Source organism: Musca autumnalis, unplaced genomic scaffold, assembly GCF_047663935.1.
Source record: "Musca autumnalis isolate F117 unplaced genomic scaffold, ASM4766393v1 scaffold_3, whole genome shotgun sequence".
Classification (NCBI taxonomy): Eukaryota; Metazoa; Arthropoda; class Insecta; order Diptera; family Muscidae; genus Musca; species Musca autumnalis.
This window is the reverse complement of record NW_027411866.1, coordinates 12,471,693-12,493,084: the sequence shown is the minus strand read 5'-3', so window position 1 is coordinate 12,493,084 and position 21,392 is coordinate 12,471,693. Positions and strand designations below refer to the sequence as shown.

General features: G+C 29.6%; 1 protein-coding gene across 20 annotated transcripts in view; it reads left to right on the top strand.

Annotated features, from left to right (window-relative positions):
• Shal (Potassium voltage-gated channel protein Shal) overlaps window positions 1-21,392 on the top strand; it is a 78,261-nt gene that overhangs the window by 29,350 nt on the left and 27,519 nt on the right. For 10 of the 20 annotated variants that reach the window (XM_073978977.1, XM_073978975.1, XM_073978970.1 and 7 more), the window contains 3 exons: window positions 11,249-12,861; window positions 12,935-13,097; window positions 13,162-13,350. In XM_073978977.1, the coding sequence (XP_073835078.1) occupies window positions 11,747-12,861; window positions 12,935-13,097; window positions 13,162-13,350 (1,467 nt within the window). In that variant the 5' untranslated portion in view covers window positions 11,249-11,746. Of the gene's footprint in view, window positions 1-11,248; window positions 12,862-12,934; window positions 13,098-13,161; window positions 13,351-19,339; window positions 19,668-21,392 lie in introns of those variants that run through there. The other 10 variants (XR_012411916.1, XR_012411915.1, XR_012411917.1 and 7 more) reach the window with 2 other exon arrangements.

The following is a 21,392-nucleotide window of genomic DNA, read 5'->3' as shown; positions in this document are numbered from 1 at the left end:
ATATTTGCTATAGCAAATGTTGTGGATAACAATATTTTCATTAGAAAATGCTGTGGATAAAAGGTTTTCTCTAAAAAATTTTGTGGATAAAAACATTTTCAATAGAAAGTGTTGTGGAACATAATATTTTCTATAGAAAATATTGTGGAACTTAATATTTTCTATACAAATAATGTGGAGCATAAGTTTTTTTGTAGAAAATCTTGTGTATTTTAATCTTTTTCAATATAAAATCCCTTTATATAGTGACAAAATCATCCTCCACAAGTTTCCTCAAGTTGGCATCATTTAAATTTAAGTGAAGCAACAAATTTTCTCAAAAATTAGGCTATGTTTACATTGATAAGTTTGCAAGCAGTCATTGCATGTAAACAACAAACAACACAGATCATCATCATGCCACCGCAGCTAGTTGCAAGAATAATGCCAACCTTCATTATTATGTTCATCGGGTGTTGTTGCTGTTGTTTACATATCTAACAACTCGGACGAAAAACAAAAATATTTTATTCCCAGAGATTGCATTTTAACAAGAAAAAATCTATTGCCGAAATAAAATACAATACATTGGTCGAAAATTTATTTTTGCTAAGGTTAATTGGTGTCGATATGAAGTTTGTTGTTGTTGTGTGTTGAGGTGTTGTCTGAATGCATTGACTTGGATTTTTTACATTCGTGTTAATCTGGCATTTCTAAATTTTTGGGATATTATTTTTCGTCTGAAATTCTAAAAGTGTGCGTAAATCTATTTGGATGTTATTACCAACAATGTAGCTAGCAAGTGTTCAGTGATGTTTTTGCTAGTTGTTGTTTATACTTAAATGTTTTTGTTGTTGTTCGTTCACTTGTTCTGGAACTAAACATAGAAATTTTGAAATGTTTACATTGCAATTGCCCGCTAAAAATCGAAATTTAGATCTTCAATCTGTTGCCTATTACAGTATATAATGGAATAAATTTTATTTAGATGTTTTTTTGTTGCTGTTGTTTGTTGTAAACCAACCAAATGGAAATTCAATAAATTTTCGTATTTTATAATATTTCATACAATGACGTTTAGTTTTGGTGATGGCGTTGAAATTTTCTTAAGTATTTTTATGGGAAGCTTTAATCAATCATTGCAATTTCAAGTGATGATAACATCTGTTCCGATATCCGAAGAGGTAGTGAGTTATAGCAGATCGATGATGGAGCCTTAACATGATGACATGTTAATAATTGTTTGAATGATGGACGGAATATTTTATGAAGACTCTAAACAAATGGAAATTGCGGGATTTTTGTGCATAATATTTATTTAAAACTCAGAATATGGGAATTTATGGAGAAGTGATAAATGAGCGGAACTTATAACTTAATGATAAATAAACAAGAAATAAAAGGTGTTTTATTGTAAATAATTTTTGTTGTAAAAATTAAAGAAATGCCGATATTCGAAATATATTTTAGAGAAAATTATTACAGGAAGTAAATATTTCCACGCCCTTTGACAGAAAATATATTCTGATCGGAACGTCTTTCATACCGCGTAAAACTTTTTTAGCATTCCTGAGAACACAAAATATTTTATATAGAAAATCATATTATCCGCAACATTTTCTTGATCTCCTCAAGATTTTCTATAGTCATTTTTGTTATCCAGCGGTACTATTGTTATCCACAGCATTCTCTATGGAAAATATTATTATCCACAACATTTTCTATAGAAAATATTGTTATCCATAACATTTTCTATAGAAAATATTGTTATCCACAAAATTTTATATAGCAAATATTGTTATCCACAATATTTTCTATAAAAATATTGTTATCCACAACATCTTCTATAGAAACTATTGTTATCCACAACATTTTCTTTAGAAAATATTGTTATCCACAACATTTTCTATAGAAAATATTGTTATCCACAACATTTTCTATAGAAAATCTTGTTATCCACAACATTTTCTATAGAAAATCTTGTTATCCACAACATTTTCTATAGAAAATATTGTTATCCACAACATTTTCTATAGAAAATATTGTTATCAACAACATTTTCTATAGAAATAATTGTTATCCACAACAATTTCTTTAAAAAATATTGTTATCCACAACATTTTCTATAGAAAATCTTGTTATCCACAACATTTTCTATAGAAAATCTTGTTATCCACAACATTTTCTATAGAAAATCTTGTTATCCACAACATTTTCTATAGAAAATCTTGTTATCCACAACATTTTCTATAGAAAATCTTGTTATCCACAACATTTTCTATAGAAAATCTTGTTATCCACAACATTTTCTATAGAAAATCTTGTTATCCACAACATTTTCTATAGAAAATCTTGTTATCCACAACATTTTCTATAGAAAATATTGTTATCCACAACATTTTGTATAGAAAATATTGTTATCCACAACATTTTCTATAGAAAATATTGTTATCCACAACATTTTCTATAGCAAATCTTGTTATCCACAACATTTTCTATGGAAAATATTGTTATCCGAGAAATTTTCTATAGAAAAATTGTTATCCACAACACTTTCTATAAAAACTATTGTTATCCACAACACTTTCTATAAAAAATATTGTTATCCAAAATATTTTCTATAGAAAATATTGTTATCCGCACAATTTTCAATAGAAAATATTGTTATCCATAACATTTTCTATAGAAAATATTGTTATACACAACGTTTTCTATGGAAAATGTTATTATCCACAACATTTTCTATAGGAAACATTGCTATCCACAATATTTTCTATTGCAAATCATGTTATCCACAACATTTTCTATAGAAAATCTTGTTATCCACAACATTTTCTATAGAAAATCTTGTTATCCACAACATTTTCTATAGAAAATCTTGTTATCCACAACATTTTCTATAGAAAATCTTGTTATCCACAACATTTTCTATAGAAAATCTTGTTATCCACAACATTTTCTATAGAAAATCTTGTTATCCACAACATTTTCTATAGAAAATCTTGTTATCCACAACATTTTCTATAGAAAATCTTGTTATCCACAACATTTTCTATAGAAAATATTGTTATCCACAACATTTTCTAGAGAAAATATTGTTATCCACAACATTTGCTAGAGAAAATATTGTTTTCCACAACTTTTTCTAGAGAAAATATTGTTATCCGCAACATTTTCTAGAGAAAATATTGTTATCCACAACATTTTCTAGAGAAAATATTGTTATCCACAACACTTTCAATAGAAAGTACTGTTATCCACAACATTTTCTATAGAAAATATTTTTGTCCACAACATTTTCTATAGAAAATATTGTTATCCACATCATTTTCTATAGGAAAACTTGTTATCCACAACATTTTCTATAGAAAAAATTTTTATCCGCAACATTTTTTATAGAAAATATTGTTATCCACAACATTTTCTATAGAAAATATTGTTATCCACAACATTTTCTATAGAAAATACTGTTATCCACAACATTTTCTATAGCAAATATTTTTGTCCACAATATTTTCTGTAAAAAAAATTTGTATCCGCAACATTTTCTATAGAAAATATTGTTATCCACAACATTTTCTGTAGAAAATATTGCTATCCACAACATTTTCTATATAAAATATTTTTATCCACAACATGTTCTATAGAAAATATTGTTATCCACAACATTTTCTGTAAAAGTTTTGTTATCCACAACATTTTCTATAGGAAATATTGTTATCCACAATATTTTCTATAGAAAATTTTGTTATACACAACATTTTCTATATGAAATATTTTTATCCACAATATCTTCTATAGAAAATATTGTTATCCACAACATTTTCTGTAGAAAATATTGTTATCCACAAAATTTTCTGTAGGAAATATTGTTATCCACAACCTGTTCTATGGAAAATATTGTTATCCACAAAATTTTCTATAGAAAATATTGTTATCCACAACATATTCTATAGAAAATATTGTTATCCACAACATATTATATAGAAAATATTGTCATCCACAACATTTTCTATAGAAAATATTGTTATCCACAACATTCTCTATAGAACATAATGTTATCTACAACATTTTCTATAGAACATATTGTTATCCACAACATTTTCTATAGAACATATTGTTATCCACAACATTTTCTATAGAACATATTGTTATCCACAACATTTTCTATAGAAAATATTGCTATTCACAACATTTTCTATAGAAAATATTGCTATTCACAACATTTTCTATAGAAAATATTGTTATTCTCAACATTTTCTATAGAAAATATTGTTATTCTCAACATTTGCTATAGAAAATATTGTTTTCCACAACATATTATATAGAAAATATTGCCATCCACAACATTTTCTATAGAAAATATTGTTATCCACAACATATTCTATAGAAAATATTGTTATCCACAACATATTATATAGAAAATATTGTCATCCACAACATTTTCTATAGAAAATATTGTTATCCACAACATTCTCTATAGAACATAATGTTATCTACAACATTTTCTATAGAACATATTGTTATCCACAACATTTTCTATAGAACATATTGTTATCCACAACATTTTCTATAGAACATATTGTTATCCACAACATTTTCTATAGAAAATATTGCTATTCACAACATTTTCTATAGAAAATATTGCTATTCACAACATTTTCTATAGAAAATATTGTTATTCTCAACATTTTCTATAGAAAATATTGTTATTCTCAACATTTGCTATAGAAAATATTGTTTTCCACAACATATTATATAGAAAATATTGTCATCCACAACATATTCTATAGAAAATATTGTTATCCACAACATATTATATAGAAAATATTGTCATCCACAACATTTTCTATAGAAAATATTGTTATCCACAACATTCTCTATAGAACATAATGTTATCTACAACATTTTCTATAGAACATATTGTTATCCACAACATTTTCTATAGAAAATATTGTTATCCACAACATATTCTATAGAAAATATTGTTATCCACAACATATTATATAGAAAATATTGTCATCCACAACATTTTCTATAGAAAATATTGTTATCCACAACATTCTCTATAGAACATAATGTTATCTACAACATTTTCTATAGAACATATTGTTATCCACAACATTTTCTATAGAACATATTGTTATCCACAACATTTTCTATAGAACATATTGTTATCCACAACATTTTCTATAGAAAATATTGCTATTCACAACATTTTCTATAGAAAATATTGCTATTCACAACATTTTCTATAGAAAATATTGTTATTCTCAACATTTTCTATAGAAAATATTGTTATTCTCAACATTTGCTATAGAAAATATTGTTTTCCACAACATTTGCTATAGAAAATATTGTTATCCACAACATTTTCTAGAGAAAATATTGTTATCCACAACATTTTCTATAGAAAATATTGTTATCCACAACATTTTCTATAGAACATATTGTTATCCACAACATTTTCTATAGAACATATTGTTATCCACAACATTTTCTATAGAACATATTGTTATCCACAACATTTTCTATAGAAAATATTGTTATCCACAACATTATCTATAGAACATAAGGTTATCCACAACATTTTCTATAGAACATATTGTTATCCACAACATTTTCTATAGAACATATTGTTATCCACAACATTTTCTGTAGAAAATATTGTTATCCACAACATTTTCTATAGAAAATCTTGTTATCCACAACTTTTTCTATAGAAAATCTAGTTTTCAACAACATTTTCTATAGAAAATATTGTTACCCACAAAATTTTCTATAAAAAATGATGTTAAACACAACATTTTCGATAGAAAATATTATGTTCCACAACATTGTTTTATAAAAAATATTATTTTCCACAACATTTTCTATAGAAAATATTATGTTCCACAACATGTGCTATAGCAAACATTCGGTTCCACAATATTTTCTAGAGAAAATTATATGTTCCACAACATTTTCTTTAAAAGGGTTATGTTTCAATTCAATAAAATCTTACCTACCTTTCCCCAAAATTGTCTTCACAAAATATTTGCATCCCTCCATTATCTTGATCACATATATGTGAGAGATATATCTCTCTACTTCTTACCCCCATGCCTCTCTTCACTTCGCTTGTGATTAAATTTCCCAACAACTTTCCAATTTTGGCAAAAAAAGAAATAAATATTATTTCCATGTAATTGCAAATTGAACAACATACAAAATTCAATTTAAGGATGCCAATACCCTTGACATTTGTTTGTGATTTGTTTCTTCTTCTTCGTAACTTGAGACATTTTGTCCATCTTAAAATCGGAGCCCACACATTTCTCTGTCGTATCTTTCTTTAATGCCCACATTTGTACAATGGCAATCAAACAATAACAATGGCTCATAAATCTAAATAATAATGTTTATATCAATTCCAGTGCATCATCGCAAAAGACAAAATGGCACACATTGACCACAACAACAACAACAGCAACCACCTCATCCTCCTACACTTTACAAAGAAATTTGTTGCACCAGCCAGCAGCCAGCATTATTGCGAAAAATTTTTCGACATTTACATTTTCCTTTTTGTGTGTGATCCAAATAAAATTTTCGTTATATTTTCATGGAAGCAATTCCTTTTATGGCCTCCAAACAAAAGTAACAACAACATGATTTGAAAAGATTACCAGATAAGCAGTTCCAAGAGATTTGTCCATGTCTATGTTGTTAGCAATAACAACAGCAACAACATGAATTGATTTTTTCCAAGATGGCAAGAGAAAAGTTTGACAGTTTTCTTTCGGATTTTATTTGGAAATGATTCGCAGTCTTGGAAATATTGATTACAATTCAAGTTTTTAAGATATTCTCTCATAGATACAACAAAATTTTATGTTCCACAACATTTTCCATATAAAATATTATGTTCCACAACATTTGCTATGGAAAATATTATGTTCTACAACATTTGCTAAAGAAAATGTTATGTTCCACAAGATTTTCGATAGCAAATATTATGTTCCACAACATTTTGTAAAGAATATATTATCTTCCACAACATTTTCCATAGAAAATATTATGTTCCACAACATTTTGTAAAGAAAATATTATCTTCCACAACATTTTCCATAGAAAACATTATGTTCCACAACATTCCCCATTGAAAATATTATGTTCCACAAAATTTTCCATATAAAATATGATGTTCCAAAACATTTCCATAGAAAACATTATGTTCCACAACATTTTTCACAGAAAATTTTATGTTCCACAAGATATTCCATAGAAAATATTATGTTCCACAAGATTTCTCATAGAAAATATTATGTTCCACAACATTTTCCATAGAAAATAGTATGTTCCAAAAGATTTTCCATAGAAAATATTATGTTCCACAAGATTTTCCGTATAAAATATTATGTTCCACAACATTTTCCATAGAAAATGTTATGCTCCACAACATTTGCTATAGAAAATATTCTGTTCCACAACATTTTCCATAGAAAAAATTATGTTCCACAATATTTTTCATAGAAAATTTTATGTTCCACAAGATATTCCATAGAAAATATTATGTTCCACAAGATTTCTCATAGAAAATATTATGTTTCACAACATTTTTCATAGAAAATAGTATGTTCCACAAGATTTTCCATAGAAGACATTATGTTCCACAACATTTTTCACAGAAAATTGTATGTTCCACAAAATATTCCATTGAAAATATTATGTTCCACAACATTTGCTATGGAAAATATTATGTTCTACAACATTTGCTAAAGAAAATGTTATGTTCCACAAGATTTTCGATAGCAAATATTATGCTCCACAACATTTTGTAAAGAATATAATATCTTCCACAACATTTTCCATAGAAAATATTATGTTCCACAACATTTTGTAAAGAAAATATTATCTTCCACAACATTTTCCATAGAAAATATTATGTTCCACAACATTTCCCATTGAAAATATTATGTTCCACAAAATTTTCCATATAAAATATGATGTTCCACAACATTTCCATAGAAAACATTATGTTCCACAACATTTTTCACAGAAAATTTTATGTTCCACAAGATATTCCATAGAAAATATTATGTTCCACAAGATTTCTCATAGAAAATATTGTGTTCCACAACATTTTCCATAGAAAATAGTATGTTCCAAAAGATTTTCCATAGAAAATATTATGTTCCACAAGATTTTCCGTATAAAATATTATGTTCCACAACATTTTCCACAGAAAATGTTATGTTCCACAACATTTGCTATAGAAAATATTCTGTTCCACAAAATTTTCCATAGAAAAAATTATGTTCCACAATATTTTTCATAGAAAATTTTATGTTCCACAAGATATTCCATAGAAAATATTATGTTCCACAAGATTTCTCATAGAAAATATTATGTTTCACAACATTTTTCATAGAAAATAGTATGTTCCACAAGATTTTCCATAGAAGACATTATGTTCCACAACATTTTTCACAGAAAATTTTGTGTTCCACAAGATATTCCATTGAAAATATTATGTTCCACAGCATTTGCTATGGAAAATATTATGTTCTACAATATTTGCTAAAGAAAATGTTATGTTCCACAAGATTATTGATAGAAAATATTATGTTCCACAACATTTTGTAAATAATATATTATCTTCCACAATATTTTCCATAGAAAATATTATGTTCCACAACATTTTGTAAAGAAAATATTATCTTCCACAACATTTTCCATAGAAAATATTATGTTCCACAACATTTCCCATAGAAAATATTATGTTCCACAACATTTTCCATAGAAAACATTATGTTCCACAACATTTTTCACGGAAAATTTTATGTTCCACAAGATATTCCATAGAAAATATTATGTTCCACAAGATTTTCCGTATAAAATATTATGTTCCACAACATTTTCCATAGAAAATAGTATGTTCCACAACATTTTTTATAGAAAAAAGTATGTTCCACAAGATTTTCCATAGAAAACATTATGTTCCACAACATTTTTCACAGAAAATTTCATGTTCCACAAGATATTCCATAGAAAATATTATGTTCCACAACATTTGCTATGAAAATATTATGTTCTAAAACATTTGCTAAAGAAAATGTTATGTTCCACAAGATTTTCGATAGAAAATATTATGACCACAACATTTTGTAAATAATATATTATCTTCCACAACATTTTCCATAGAAAATATTATGTTCCACAACATTTCCCATAGAAAATATTATGTTCCACAAGATTTTCCATATAAAATATGATGTTCCACAACATTTTCTATAGAAAACATTATGTTCCACAACATTTTTCACAGAAAATTGTATGTTCCACAAGATATTCCATAGAAAATATTATGTTCCACAAGATTTCTTATAGAAAATATTATGTTCCACAACATTTTCCATAGAAAATAGTATGTTCCAAAAGATTTTCCATAGAAAATATTATGTTCCACAAGATTTTCCGTATAAAATATTATGTTCCACAACATTTTCCATAGAAAATAGTATGTTCCACAACATTTGCTATAGAAAATATTCTGTTCCACAACATTTCCCATAGAAAATATTATGTTCCACAAGATTTTCCATTGAAAACATTACGTTCCACAAGATTTTCTAAAGGAAATATTACGTTCCACAAAATTTTCCATAGAAAATAGTATGTTCCACAAGATTTTCCATATAAAATATGATGTTCCACAACATTTTCCATAGAAAACATTATGTTCCACAACATTTTCCATAGAAAATAGCATGTTCCACAACATTTTCCATAGAAAATATAATGTTCCACAACATTTTCCATAGAAAATATTATGTTCCACAAGATTTCTCATAGAAAATATTATGTTCCACAACATTTTCCATAGAAAATAGCATGTTCCACAAGATTTTCCATATAAAATATGATGTTCCACAACATTTTCCATAGAAAATATTATGTTCCACAACATTTTCCTTAGAAAATATTATGTTCCACAAGATTTCCCATAGAAAATATTATGTTCCACAACATTTTCTAAAGAAAATAATATCTTCCCTAACATTTCCCATAGAAAATTTTAAGTTCACAAAATATTCCATAGAAAATATTATGTTCCACAAAATTTCCCATAGAAAATACTATGTTCCACAAGATTTTCCATTGAAAATATTACGTTCCACAACATTTTCTAAAGCAAATATTATGTTCCACAAGATTCCCCATAGAAAATATTATGTTCCATGAGATTACCCATAGACAATATTATGTTCCACAACATTTTCTATAGAAGATATTATGTTCTACAAGATTTTCCATTGCAAATATTATGTTCCACAAAATTTTCTAAAGAAAATATTATGTTCCACATTATATTCTGATGAAAATATTATGTTCCACAACATTCGCTATAGCAAATATTATGTTCCACAACATTTGCCATAGAAAATACTATATTCCACAAAATTTTTTATAGAAAATATTATGTTCCACAAGATTTTCCATACCAAATATTATGTTCCACAAGATATCCCATAGAAAGTATTATGTTCCACAACGTTTTCATAAAGAAAATATTATGTTCCACAAGATTTCCCATAGAAAATATTATGTTCCCCAACGTTATGCACAGAAAGTATTATGTTCACAAAATGTTCAATAGAAAATATTATGTTCCACAAAATTTTCCATAGAAAATAGTATGTTCCACAAGATTTTCCGTATAAAATATTATGTTCCACAAAATTTTACATAGAAATTGTTATGTTCCACAACATTTGCTATAGAAAATATTATGTTCCACAACATTTTCCATAGAAAGCATTATATTCCACAAAATTTTTCATAGAAAATTTTATGTTCCACAAGATATTCCATAGAAAATATTATGTTCCACAAGATTTCTAATAGAAAATATTATGTTCCACAAGATTTTCCATATAAAACATTATGTTCCACAAGATTTTCCATATAAAACATTATGTTCCACAACATTTTCCATAGAAAATGTTATGTTCCACAAGATTTTCCATAGAAAATATTATGTTTCACGAGATTTTCCATGGAAAATATTATGCTCCACAAAATTTCCCATAGAAAACATTATTTTGCACAATATTTTCCGTAGAAAAATCTATGTTCCACAACATTTTCCATAGAAAATATTATGTCCCATAACATTTTCTACACAAAACATTTGGTCTCACAACATGTTCTATAAAAGATGTTAGGTTCCACACAGTTTCCCACAGCTAAACTAATATTGCTCTCTTTCTCTCTCTCTTTTCAGATGCCACACATAATTAGTGTGCCATGAAGAAAATGTCAGCAATAAACAAAAGCAATATCACGATGAGAAAGAGAGGATCATAAAACCTTGAAACGTTGAACCAGGACGAGCCACCGATATCGTGACAAAGAAACGAGACGAAGATAACCCGCAAACCAAGACAAACCCCAATCAGCACCACAAAAAAAAAACAACGCGCAAATACAACCACCGTTACTTTGCCACATTCAATAACACAGACACTGCTTGATCTTTCTAAAAACAAAAGAGAGAGAAAGACGGAGAGCTAAACATAATTTCCAAAGAGTTATAGATTAGCTCTCTTGTCTTGTCACACTCTTTTATCTGCCATTTTGTTTTTGTTTTAAGTTTCTTTTTTATTATTGCTTCAAGGCCCCACCGCTTTAACGGCCACCAACCAACCAACCAGCTAACGAACCACCCATTCACCTTGGGGTCTTCGGTTTAAGTTTACATTGAAACATTCCGCCACATAGCATGGCCTCGGTCGCCGCTTGGCTGCCATTTGCACGGGCGGCGGCCATTGGTTGGGTGCCCATTGCCACAAATCCCCTACCACCGGCTCCCATACCGAAAGATCGTCGCAAAACCGACGATGAAAAACTTCTTATCAATGTGTCGGGGCGTCGCTTTGAAACCTGGCGCAACACTCTCGAAAAATATCCCGACACTTTGCTGGGTTCCAATGAGCGGGAATTCTTCTACGATGAGGATTGCAAAGAGTATTTCTTTGATCGAGATCCAGACATATTTCGTCACATTCTCAATTATTATCGCACTGGCAAACTGCATTATCCCAAACACGAATGTCTCACCAGCTATGACGAGGAGTTGGCATTCTTTGGTATTATGCCGGACGTCATAGGCGATTGTTGTTATGAAGACTATCGTGATCGTAAACGGGAAAATGCAGAACGTTTAATGGATGATAAGCTATCAGAGAATGGTGACCAAAACCTGCCCCAGCTAACCGATATTCGTCAGAAAATGTGGCGTGCTTTCGAAAATCCTCACACCTCAACGGCAGCTCTGGTCTTTTACTATGTGACCGGATTCTTTATTGCCGTCTCCGTGATGGCCAATGTTGTGGAAACGGTGCCTTGCGGTCATCGTCCCGGCCGAGCTGGTACACTGCCCTGTGGCGAACGCTACAAAATTGTTTTCTTCTGTTTGGATACAGCCTGCGTTATGATTTTTACCGCCGAATATCTGTTGCGTCTATTTGCCGCCCCAGATCGTTGCAAATTTGTACGCAGTGTCATGAGTATTATTGATGTGGTTGCGATCATGCCCTACTATATTGGTTTGGGTATTACGGACAACGATGATGTGAGCGGTGCATTTGTCACGTTGCGGGTCTTCCGCGTGTTTCGTATCTTTAAGTTTTCACGACATTCGCAAGGATTGCGTATATTGGGTTATACTCTGAAATCGTGTGCTTCCGAATTGGGTTTTCTGGTGTTTTCATTGGCTATGGCTATTATTATTTTCGCCACGGTTATGTTCTATGCTGAGAAAAATGTCCATGGTACAAATTTCACATCTATACCGGCGGCATTTTGGTATACCATTGTCACAATGACAACATTGGGGTGAGTAATACAAACTGAACAATATATGTTTTAAAAGGGATCCATCTCTTTACCGGTTTTTTCCTTCTTCCAGTTATGGTGATATGGTACCCGAAACAATAGCGGGCAAAATTGTTGGTGGTGTTTGTTCGCTCAGTGGTGTGCTTGTGATCGCCTTACCAGTACCTGTTATTGTATCTAACTTTAGTAGAATTTATCATCAAAATCAACGAGCTGATAAACGAAAAGCGCAAAGGGTAAGCGGTGAAATGTAACAAGAAATTCATGATGCCAACTAATGTATACCCTTTTCCATTGCAGAAAGCCCGCCTGGCCCGCATACGCATTGCCAAGGCATCCTCTGGCGCTGCATTTGTTAACAAAAAGAAGGCTGCCGAAGCCCGTTGGGCTGCTCAAGAGTCTGGCATTGAATTGGATGACAATTATCGTGATGAGGACATTTTCGAATTACAGCATCATCATTTGTTAAGATGTCTGGAGAAAACAACGGTGAGTTTGTAATAAAACAAATATTGAAAGTAGGGGAAAGTGTTTTGGATACTTTGGTTCAGAAAAGCTGTGACTGTGATTGGTCATTTTCGTGAATTATCCCTGGCATTTATCTCAGGTCATAATGTCGTGTTTAATTATCTTTTTCGAAACCGAGATATATTTCGCAATATGACATTCATGTCAGGGATTTTTGTCTTCAGATAGTCAATAATCTAACATTTTCTGTAAAAGGCCCTATTCAGTAACTTTTTCTGTAGAAACGATAATTCAGCTAACTTTTTTCAAAAGAAGATGATACTTTATCCTTCTTCCATTTGTAGAAAGTAATAAGCCAATGAAAAAAAAAAACAGTTTTTTTGTAGAAGAAGTGGTTAGATGCGAATAGTTTATAGAAAAAGTCAATTAATTCAGCAAACTTTTTTCTACAGAAAAACTCAATTCAGCTAAGTTTCTTCCAAACAAAGCCAACACTGCACATATTTCTTTATAATAAATCAATTCAGCTAGCTTTTTATGAAGAAAAAGTCAATTCAACAATCATTTCTAAATAAAAGGACAATTCAGCTAAGTTTGTCTAGGAAAAAAATTAAGTCAGCAAACAAAAAAGTCAATTCAGCAAACTTTTGCTACAGAAGAAATTAATTCAGGATAGTTTTTTCTATAGAAAATTTCAATTCAGTAAAGTTTTTCCAACTAATAAGTCAGTTCGGCAAACATTTTTATGGAAAAGTCAATTTTTCTAGGGAAAAAGTTAACCCAGCAAACATTTTTATGGAAAAAATCAATTTTGCAAAGTTTTTCTTTATAAAAAGTCAATTCATCAAACTTTTTCTATGAAAGGGTAGAAAATGTTAGTTCAGATTCAGTAAATTGTTTCTGTAGAAAAGCCAATTCAGCAAACTTTTTCTATAGAAATGTCAAGTCACCAAACTTTTTCTATAGAAGAAGAATTCAGCAAACTTTTTCTATTGATCTATCAATTAAGCAGATATTTTCTGTAGAAAAAGCCAATTCAGCAAACTTTTTTTTAAAGGGAAATTAAGTTCAGCAAACCTATTCTTAAGAAAGAGTCAATTCAGCAAACTTTTGCTATAGAAAGCGACAATTCAGCAAAATGTTTCATTGGACAAATTAAATCCAGCAAACTTTTTCAACGGAACAATCAATTCAGCAAATTTTTTTAAGAAAATGTTAAGTTAGCAAAGTTTTTTTTTTAGAAATAGTAAATTTTGCACCGTTTTTTCTGTGGAAAAACTCAATTTAGCAAAAGTCAAATCAGCTATCTTTTTCTATAGAAAAGTCAATTTAGCGATCTTTTTCTATTGAAAAATCATTTCAGCGAACTTTATATAGAAAAAGTCATTTCAGCATACTTTTTGTTAAAGAAAATGTCGGTTCAGCTAAGATTTTCTAGGGAAAAAGTTAATTCAGCAAACATTTTAATATAAAAAAACAATTCAGCAAAATTTTATTATATAGAAAATTCAATTTAGCTAAATTTTTCTATGGAACAATCAACTAAGCAAATATTTTCTTTAGAAAAAAATCAATTCAGCAAATTTTTCTGTAGGAAAACTCAATTCAGCAAACCTTTTCTAAAGAAAGTGCAATTCAGCAAACTTTTTCTATAGAAAGCGTCAATTCGAGTCACTAGAAAAAATCGATTCAACAAATGTTTGCTATATAATAAGTCAATTCAACATAATTTTTCTGTAGAAAAATCACTTCAGAAAACTATTTCTATAGAAAAATCAATTAAGCAGATATTTGCTACAGAAAAAGTCGATTCAGCAAACCTATTCTAAAGCGTCAATTTAGCATACTTTTTCTAAGAAAAGGTCAATTTAGCAAACTTTTTCTGTAGAAAAAGTCAATTCAGCAAACTTTTTCTATAGATAAATCAACTTTTTCTATAGAAAAAGTCAATTCAGCCAACTTTTTTCTAGAGAAAAAGTCAATTCAGCAAACTTTTTTAAGAAAAAGTCAATCCAGGAAACTTTTTCTATAGAAAAGTCAATTCTCCAAACTTTTTCTATAGAAAAAGTCAATTCAGAAAACTTTTTCTAATTAAGCAGACATTTTCTACAGGAAAAGTCAATTCAGCAAACCTATTCTAAACAAAATTGTCAATTCAGCAAACTTTTTCTATAGAAAGCGTCAATTCAGCACACTTTTTGTAAGAAAAAGTCAATTCAGCAAACTTTTTCTGTAGAAAAACTCAATTCAGCAAACTTTTTCTATAGAAAAAGTCAATTCAGTAAACTTTTTCCATAGAAAAACTCAATTCAGAAAACTTTTTCCATAGAACAAGTAAATTCAGCAAACTTTTTTAAAAAGAAAAAGTCAATTCAGCAAACTTTTTATAGAGAAAAAAGTCAATTCAGCAAACTATTTCTATAGAAAAGTCAATTGACCAAACTTTTTCTATAGAAAAAGTCAATTCAGAAAACCTTTTCGAATTAAGCAGATATTTTCTACAGAAAAAGTCAATTCAGCAAACCTATTTTAATTCAGCATACTTTTTCTAATTAAAGTTCAACTCAAGAAACTTTTTCTGTAGAACAAGTCAATTCAGCTAACTTTTTGTATGGAAAAAGTAAATTCAGCAAACTTTTTCTGTAGAAAAAGTCAATTCAGCAAACTTTTTCTATAGAAAAAAATCTATGCATCAAACTTTTTCCATAGAAAAAGTAAATTCAGAGAACTATTTCTATGGAGCAATCAATTAAGCATGCATTTTCAACTCAGTAAACTTGTTCTATAAAAAATTCAGTTCTTCAAGCATATTCTAAAGGAAGAGTCAATTCATCGAAATGTTTCTATAGAAAAAAGTCAATTTAGTAAACTTGTTCTGCAGAAAAAGTAATTTCAGCTAACTTTATCTGTAGAAAAAAATTAATTCAGTAAGGTTTTTCTAGAGAAAAAGTCAATTCAGAAACTTTTTCTATAGAAAATTGTTTTCTATAGAAAACGTCGATTCAAAAATTTTTTTCTATGTAAAAATCAATTCAGCAAACTTATTCTGTAGAAAAAGTCATGTCAGAAAACTTTTTCTGTAACAAAATCAATTAAGCAGATATTTTCTAAAGAAAAAAATCAATTCACCAAACTTTTTCGATATGACAATCCAATTCAGCAAACCTCTTCTAAAAAAAGTATCAATTCAGCAAACTTTTTCTGTAGACAATTTGATACATCAAATTTTTTCTATAGAAAATGTCGATTCAGCAAATTGTTTCTATAGGGAAGCCAATTCAGCAAACGTGTTCTATAGAAAATCAATTCAGAAATCACTTTCTTTAGAAAAATTTTCTACATAAAAATGTAAATTCGGAAAAATTTTTCTATAGGAAAATTCAATTCAGCAAACTTTTTCTATAGAGAGCGTCAATGCAACAGACTTTTTCTAAGAAAAGGTCAATTCAGCTAACTTTTTCTGTAGAAAAAGTCAACTCAGCAAACTTTTTTTATAGATAAATCAATTTGGCAAACCTTTTCTATAGAAAAAGTCAATGCATTAAACCTTTTTTTATAGAAAAATTCAATTCAGCAATTTTTTTTCTATAGAAAAAGTCAATTGAGCAAAATTTTTGTATATAAAAAGTCAATTCAGCAAACTCTTTCTTCAGTAAGCTTTTTCTAGAGAAAAGGTCAATTCAGCAAACTTTTTCTAAAGAAAAAGTAAATTCAGAAAACTTTCTATAGAAAATTTTTCTATAGAAAAGTTGATTCAGCAAACTTTTTCTATAGAAAAAGTCGATTCAGCAAATTGTTTCTATAGAGAAGCCAACTCAGCAAACGTGTTCAATAGAAAATCAATTCAGAAAACTCTTTCTATAGAAAACTCAATTGAGCTGATATTTGCTACAGAAAAATGTAAATTCAGGAAACTTTTTTTTTAATGAAAAGTATCAATTCAGCAAACTTTTTCTATAGAGAGCGTCAATTCAACAGACTTTTTCTAAGTAAAGGTCATTTCAGAAAACTTTTTCTATAGAAAAAGTCAATTCAGCAAACTTTTTCTGTAGAAAAAGTCAATTCGGCAAATTTTTTCTATAGATAAATCAATTTGGCAAACCTATTTTAAAGAAAAAATAATCAGCAAATTTTTTTTCTATAATAAAATTCAATTCAGCAATTTTTATACCCTCAGCCTTTAGGCTAAAGAGGGTATTTACACTTTGATACGGCCAAAAATGTGCCTCATCGAAATAATTTTTTTAGACCCCAAGTATGTTTGTATGATATCCGTTTCAGACAATTTTGAGTAGATCTAGCAATGTCCGTCCGTCTGTCCGTCTGTCTGTCTGGCTGGCTGGTGCACACGATAACTCTCGAACGGATCAATAGATTCGTTTCAAATTTTGGGTATCGAAATATTTTGTCCAGATTTGATTTAAGTTCGAAGATGGGCCATATCGGTCCACTCCTTCAGGTACCTCCCCCACAAAAGTTCGGACAAATTGTCCGCACGATAACTCTTGAAGGGAGTAACCTATTTGGTCCATACTTTGTATATCGTAAACATTCTAAAAGAGGAAGATGAGGTTCCAATATGGCATCACTCGGTCCACTCCTTCGAGTACCTCCCACACAAAATTTCGGAAAAGTTCAGTTTAGGGCCATCTCTCGAATCACTATGATTTTTGTTTTAGCAACTTGTATTCACTGCCCTCCATACGACGGTACAAGTTTCATTAGGGGCAAGTCCATACTTCCTGAGAAAATAGCCTGAAAGTTGTAAAAAAAACCCCTATGACACGTGTGAGGTGGTTAGAGCGCAAAATAACTCTAGAACGGATCTGCCGATTCGGTCCAAAACTTGGCCTTAGTAATATTTTGTCCAAACATAGTCTAAGTTTGAAGATAAGCCATATCGGTTCACTTCTTCATGTATCCCCCACCCAAGGTTCAAAAATGTTCGGAAAATTTGTTCATACGGTAACTCTTAAAGGGAGTGGCCGAATTGGTCTATACTTTACACATCCTAATATATCTACTAGATATATTACAGGTTGAAATGTGGACTATATTTGTCTACTCCATCCGGTACCTCCCACACAAAATTTCGGATAAGTTCACTTTAAGACCTGCTATCCAATCACTTTGATGGTAAACGTTTTTTTCAGGGGCAAGTCCATACTTCTTGAGTAAACATCCCGAAGTGGCTGAAGATCCATTTCCATAATGGTCAATGTAGATCCATTTCTTTTAGTATCTCCTCCGCAAAGCTTTTGATCCCTTATCCTAATGAACATTTTTGTCGGTTCAAATTCCCAAAATTTATAAAAACCCCTAAATACATACATACGTTTTTTAGGAAAAAATTGTTTCAATATATACAGGCTGAGGGTATATCTCTGTCGGCAAAGCCGACTGATACTTTTTTACTTGTTTTCTATAGAAAAAGTTAATTGAGCAACATTTTTGTATCCCGGATAGTTTGTCACGGTGAGGTTTTGTGACAATTTTGATCTCTGTTGGTGACATCTACTTACCAGTCCGACGTGGACCTGGATCTTTTTTCGGAATCCATAGGCACACTTATCCCTTATCGCTTGAAATGGTTTTCGGGGGACTTATTTTAAGAGTCTTTTATGAAAACCCTCTTTGAGGGGCTTCTATCTGTAGATAGATATTTAAAGGGGTTTTTTATATGTTGAAGTTACATATACAGGCGCTTACAGCTAAAGAAGAACTCTTTGGAGAGTAACATAATAAATAATTAAACTCCATTACTAAGCTAACAACGAGTATCCAAAACTCTTTCCTCTAAAAAAAAAGAATTTACATTTAATTATCATTGAATGCTCTTTATTGCATTTAGAAATAGGTTTCATTATTTCACAATTTATTTGTCTATTTTCATTTTCAATATTTTTCTTACTTTTCTTAAAAAAAAAATAATTTTCTTATTTCAAAATTTTTAATTTATTTATTTTTCTTATTTTTTCAAAAAAAAAACAAAAAAAAACCCTCAAAACAGATGTAGCAACCATTTGTTCTAGTTACAAAAAGCAATGACAACATATGTATTTTTTATAAAATCTAAAAGAAAAATGTTATTAACTACATTTTTTCTCTAAAATACAACCAAAACAAATCCCCTCAAAAAAAATCAACAACAACCATAACAACATAAAGAACAAAACAATTCGTATACAACTCACAAACAATATTTAAAAAGAAACAAGAAAACAAAGAATAGAAAAATTCGTTAACTGTGACAACTTAGATGCAAGTTAAGATTGACAAGTGCGTATTTTTTATAAAACAACAAAATTACTATTTTTCTTTTCCAAAACAAACAAAAATGTATTTCTTAAATTTTTTGTGTTTGTGTGTGCGTATAATGTCTATATGGGTGTGCAATAATTGTTATTTATTTTAATTACTCTCTCTCTCTTTATCTAAACTAAATTTTTAAGTTTTTGTAATATTTTTTTGAGAATCTTAATTATTTAGTATTTTTATTTTTTGATTTTTAAACAATGTGCATATAATTATATACATATTTTTAGTTATTTTTCTCTGAGTATGTTGATGTAAATGTAAATTACTTAATTTTTTAATTATTAGTGATTGTTTTCTTCTAATTTTCTCTCTATTTTACACTTAAAAAATACACAACAATTTAGCTTTAATTAAAAATAATTAAAAGTAATTTTGTAAAAAAAATTATATATTTTGTACACTTTAATAATAGTCATATTTTTATTTTTTAATTAAATTGTAAAAATTATATTTATTTCTTAATTAATTATTAATGATTATTATTAATTACTTCTTAAATTACTAAATAAATTTTTATTAAATAAAAAATCGTGTTTTTTTTATTTTTAGTTTTAATTTTATATTACACTACACAATAATGCTATATATTAAAGATACCCCAACACCTTGAGAAGTTGCTATCGATGGAAAATTCCTTTAGAAGACCAATTTAGGCGGTTTTATGTTTAGAAAATCTTCTTCTGCGATGCTTCCATATACAGATGAAGTCTGTAGGAAGGCTTCTAAACCTACAAGACTCCTTCAGAGTGGTCTCTCTTTACTATCTGCATAAGACCCCATTAGGGAGACTTAGAGGGATTTTATCTGTAGAAACCTCTTTAGGGGGCTTCTATCTGTGAAAAACTCTTTATTTATTTAGTTTGTAGGAGAGCCCTTTAGGGAGGCTTCTAATATACAAGATAACTTTAGAGGGTATTCTATCTAAGGAAAACCATTTTAGGGGGACTTCTATCTAGAGAAGAGCTTTTAGGGGGATTCTGTCTATAGAAGTACTCTTTAGAGGGGTTCAGTCTATAAAATACCTCTTAGGAAGGGCTTTTATAGAAGATGTCTTTAGAGGGGCTTCTATATGATGAAGATCCCTTTAGAGTATCTTTTATCTGTAGAAGACTTCTTAAGAAAGTCTTCTATCCGCGAAAGATCTCTTTAGATGGGATTCAATTTGTAGAAGATTCCTTTAGATTGGCTACATCCGTAGGATATCCCTTTTTAGGGTAGGATATCCCTTTTTAGAAGAAGACATCTTTAATGTTGCTCCCGTCCGTAGAATACCACTTTCGAGAGGCTTCTATCTATAGAAGACCCCTTAAGGGGCGACTTTTCTTAGCATAAGGTCTCTATCAATAGATGACTCACTAAGATGGCTTGCGTCAGTTGAAGACCCCTTTAGATGGGCTTCCGTCCTTAGAATACCCAGAAATACCCATTCAAAAAAGGTCTATAGAAGTACCCTTTTTTTCAGAAAGGGTCTATAGAAGTACCTTTCATTCAGAAAGTTTCTACATAACCATCCACTCTTTCAGAAAAGGTCTATAGAAGCACCATTTCTTTTAGAAAGGATCTATAGAAGCACGGTTTTTTTTTCAGAAAGGATCTATAGAAGCACGGTTTCTTTCAGAAAGGGTCTATAGAAGTACCCTTTCTTTCTGAAAGGGTCTATAGAAGCACGCTTTCTTTCAGATAGTTTTTAAGGGTCTTTAGAAGGACACTTTCTTCCAGAAAGGGTCTATAGAAGGTCCCTTTCT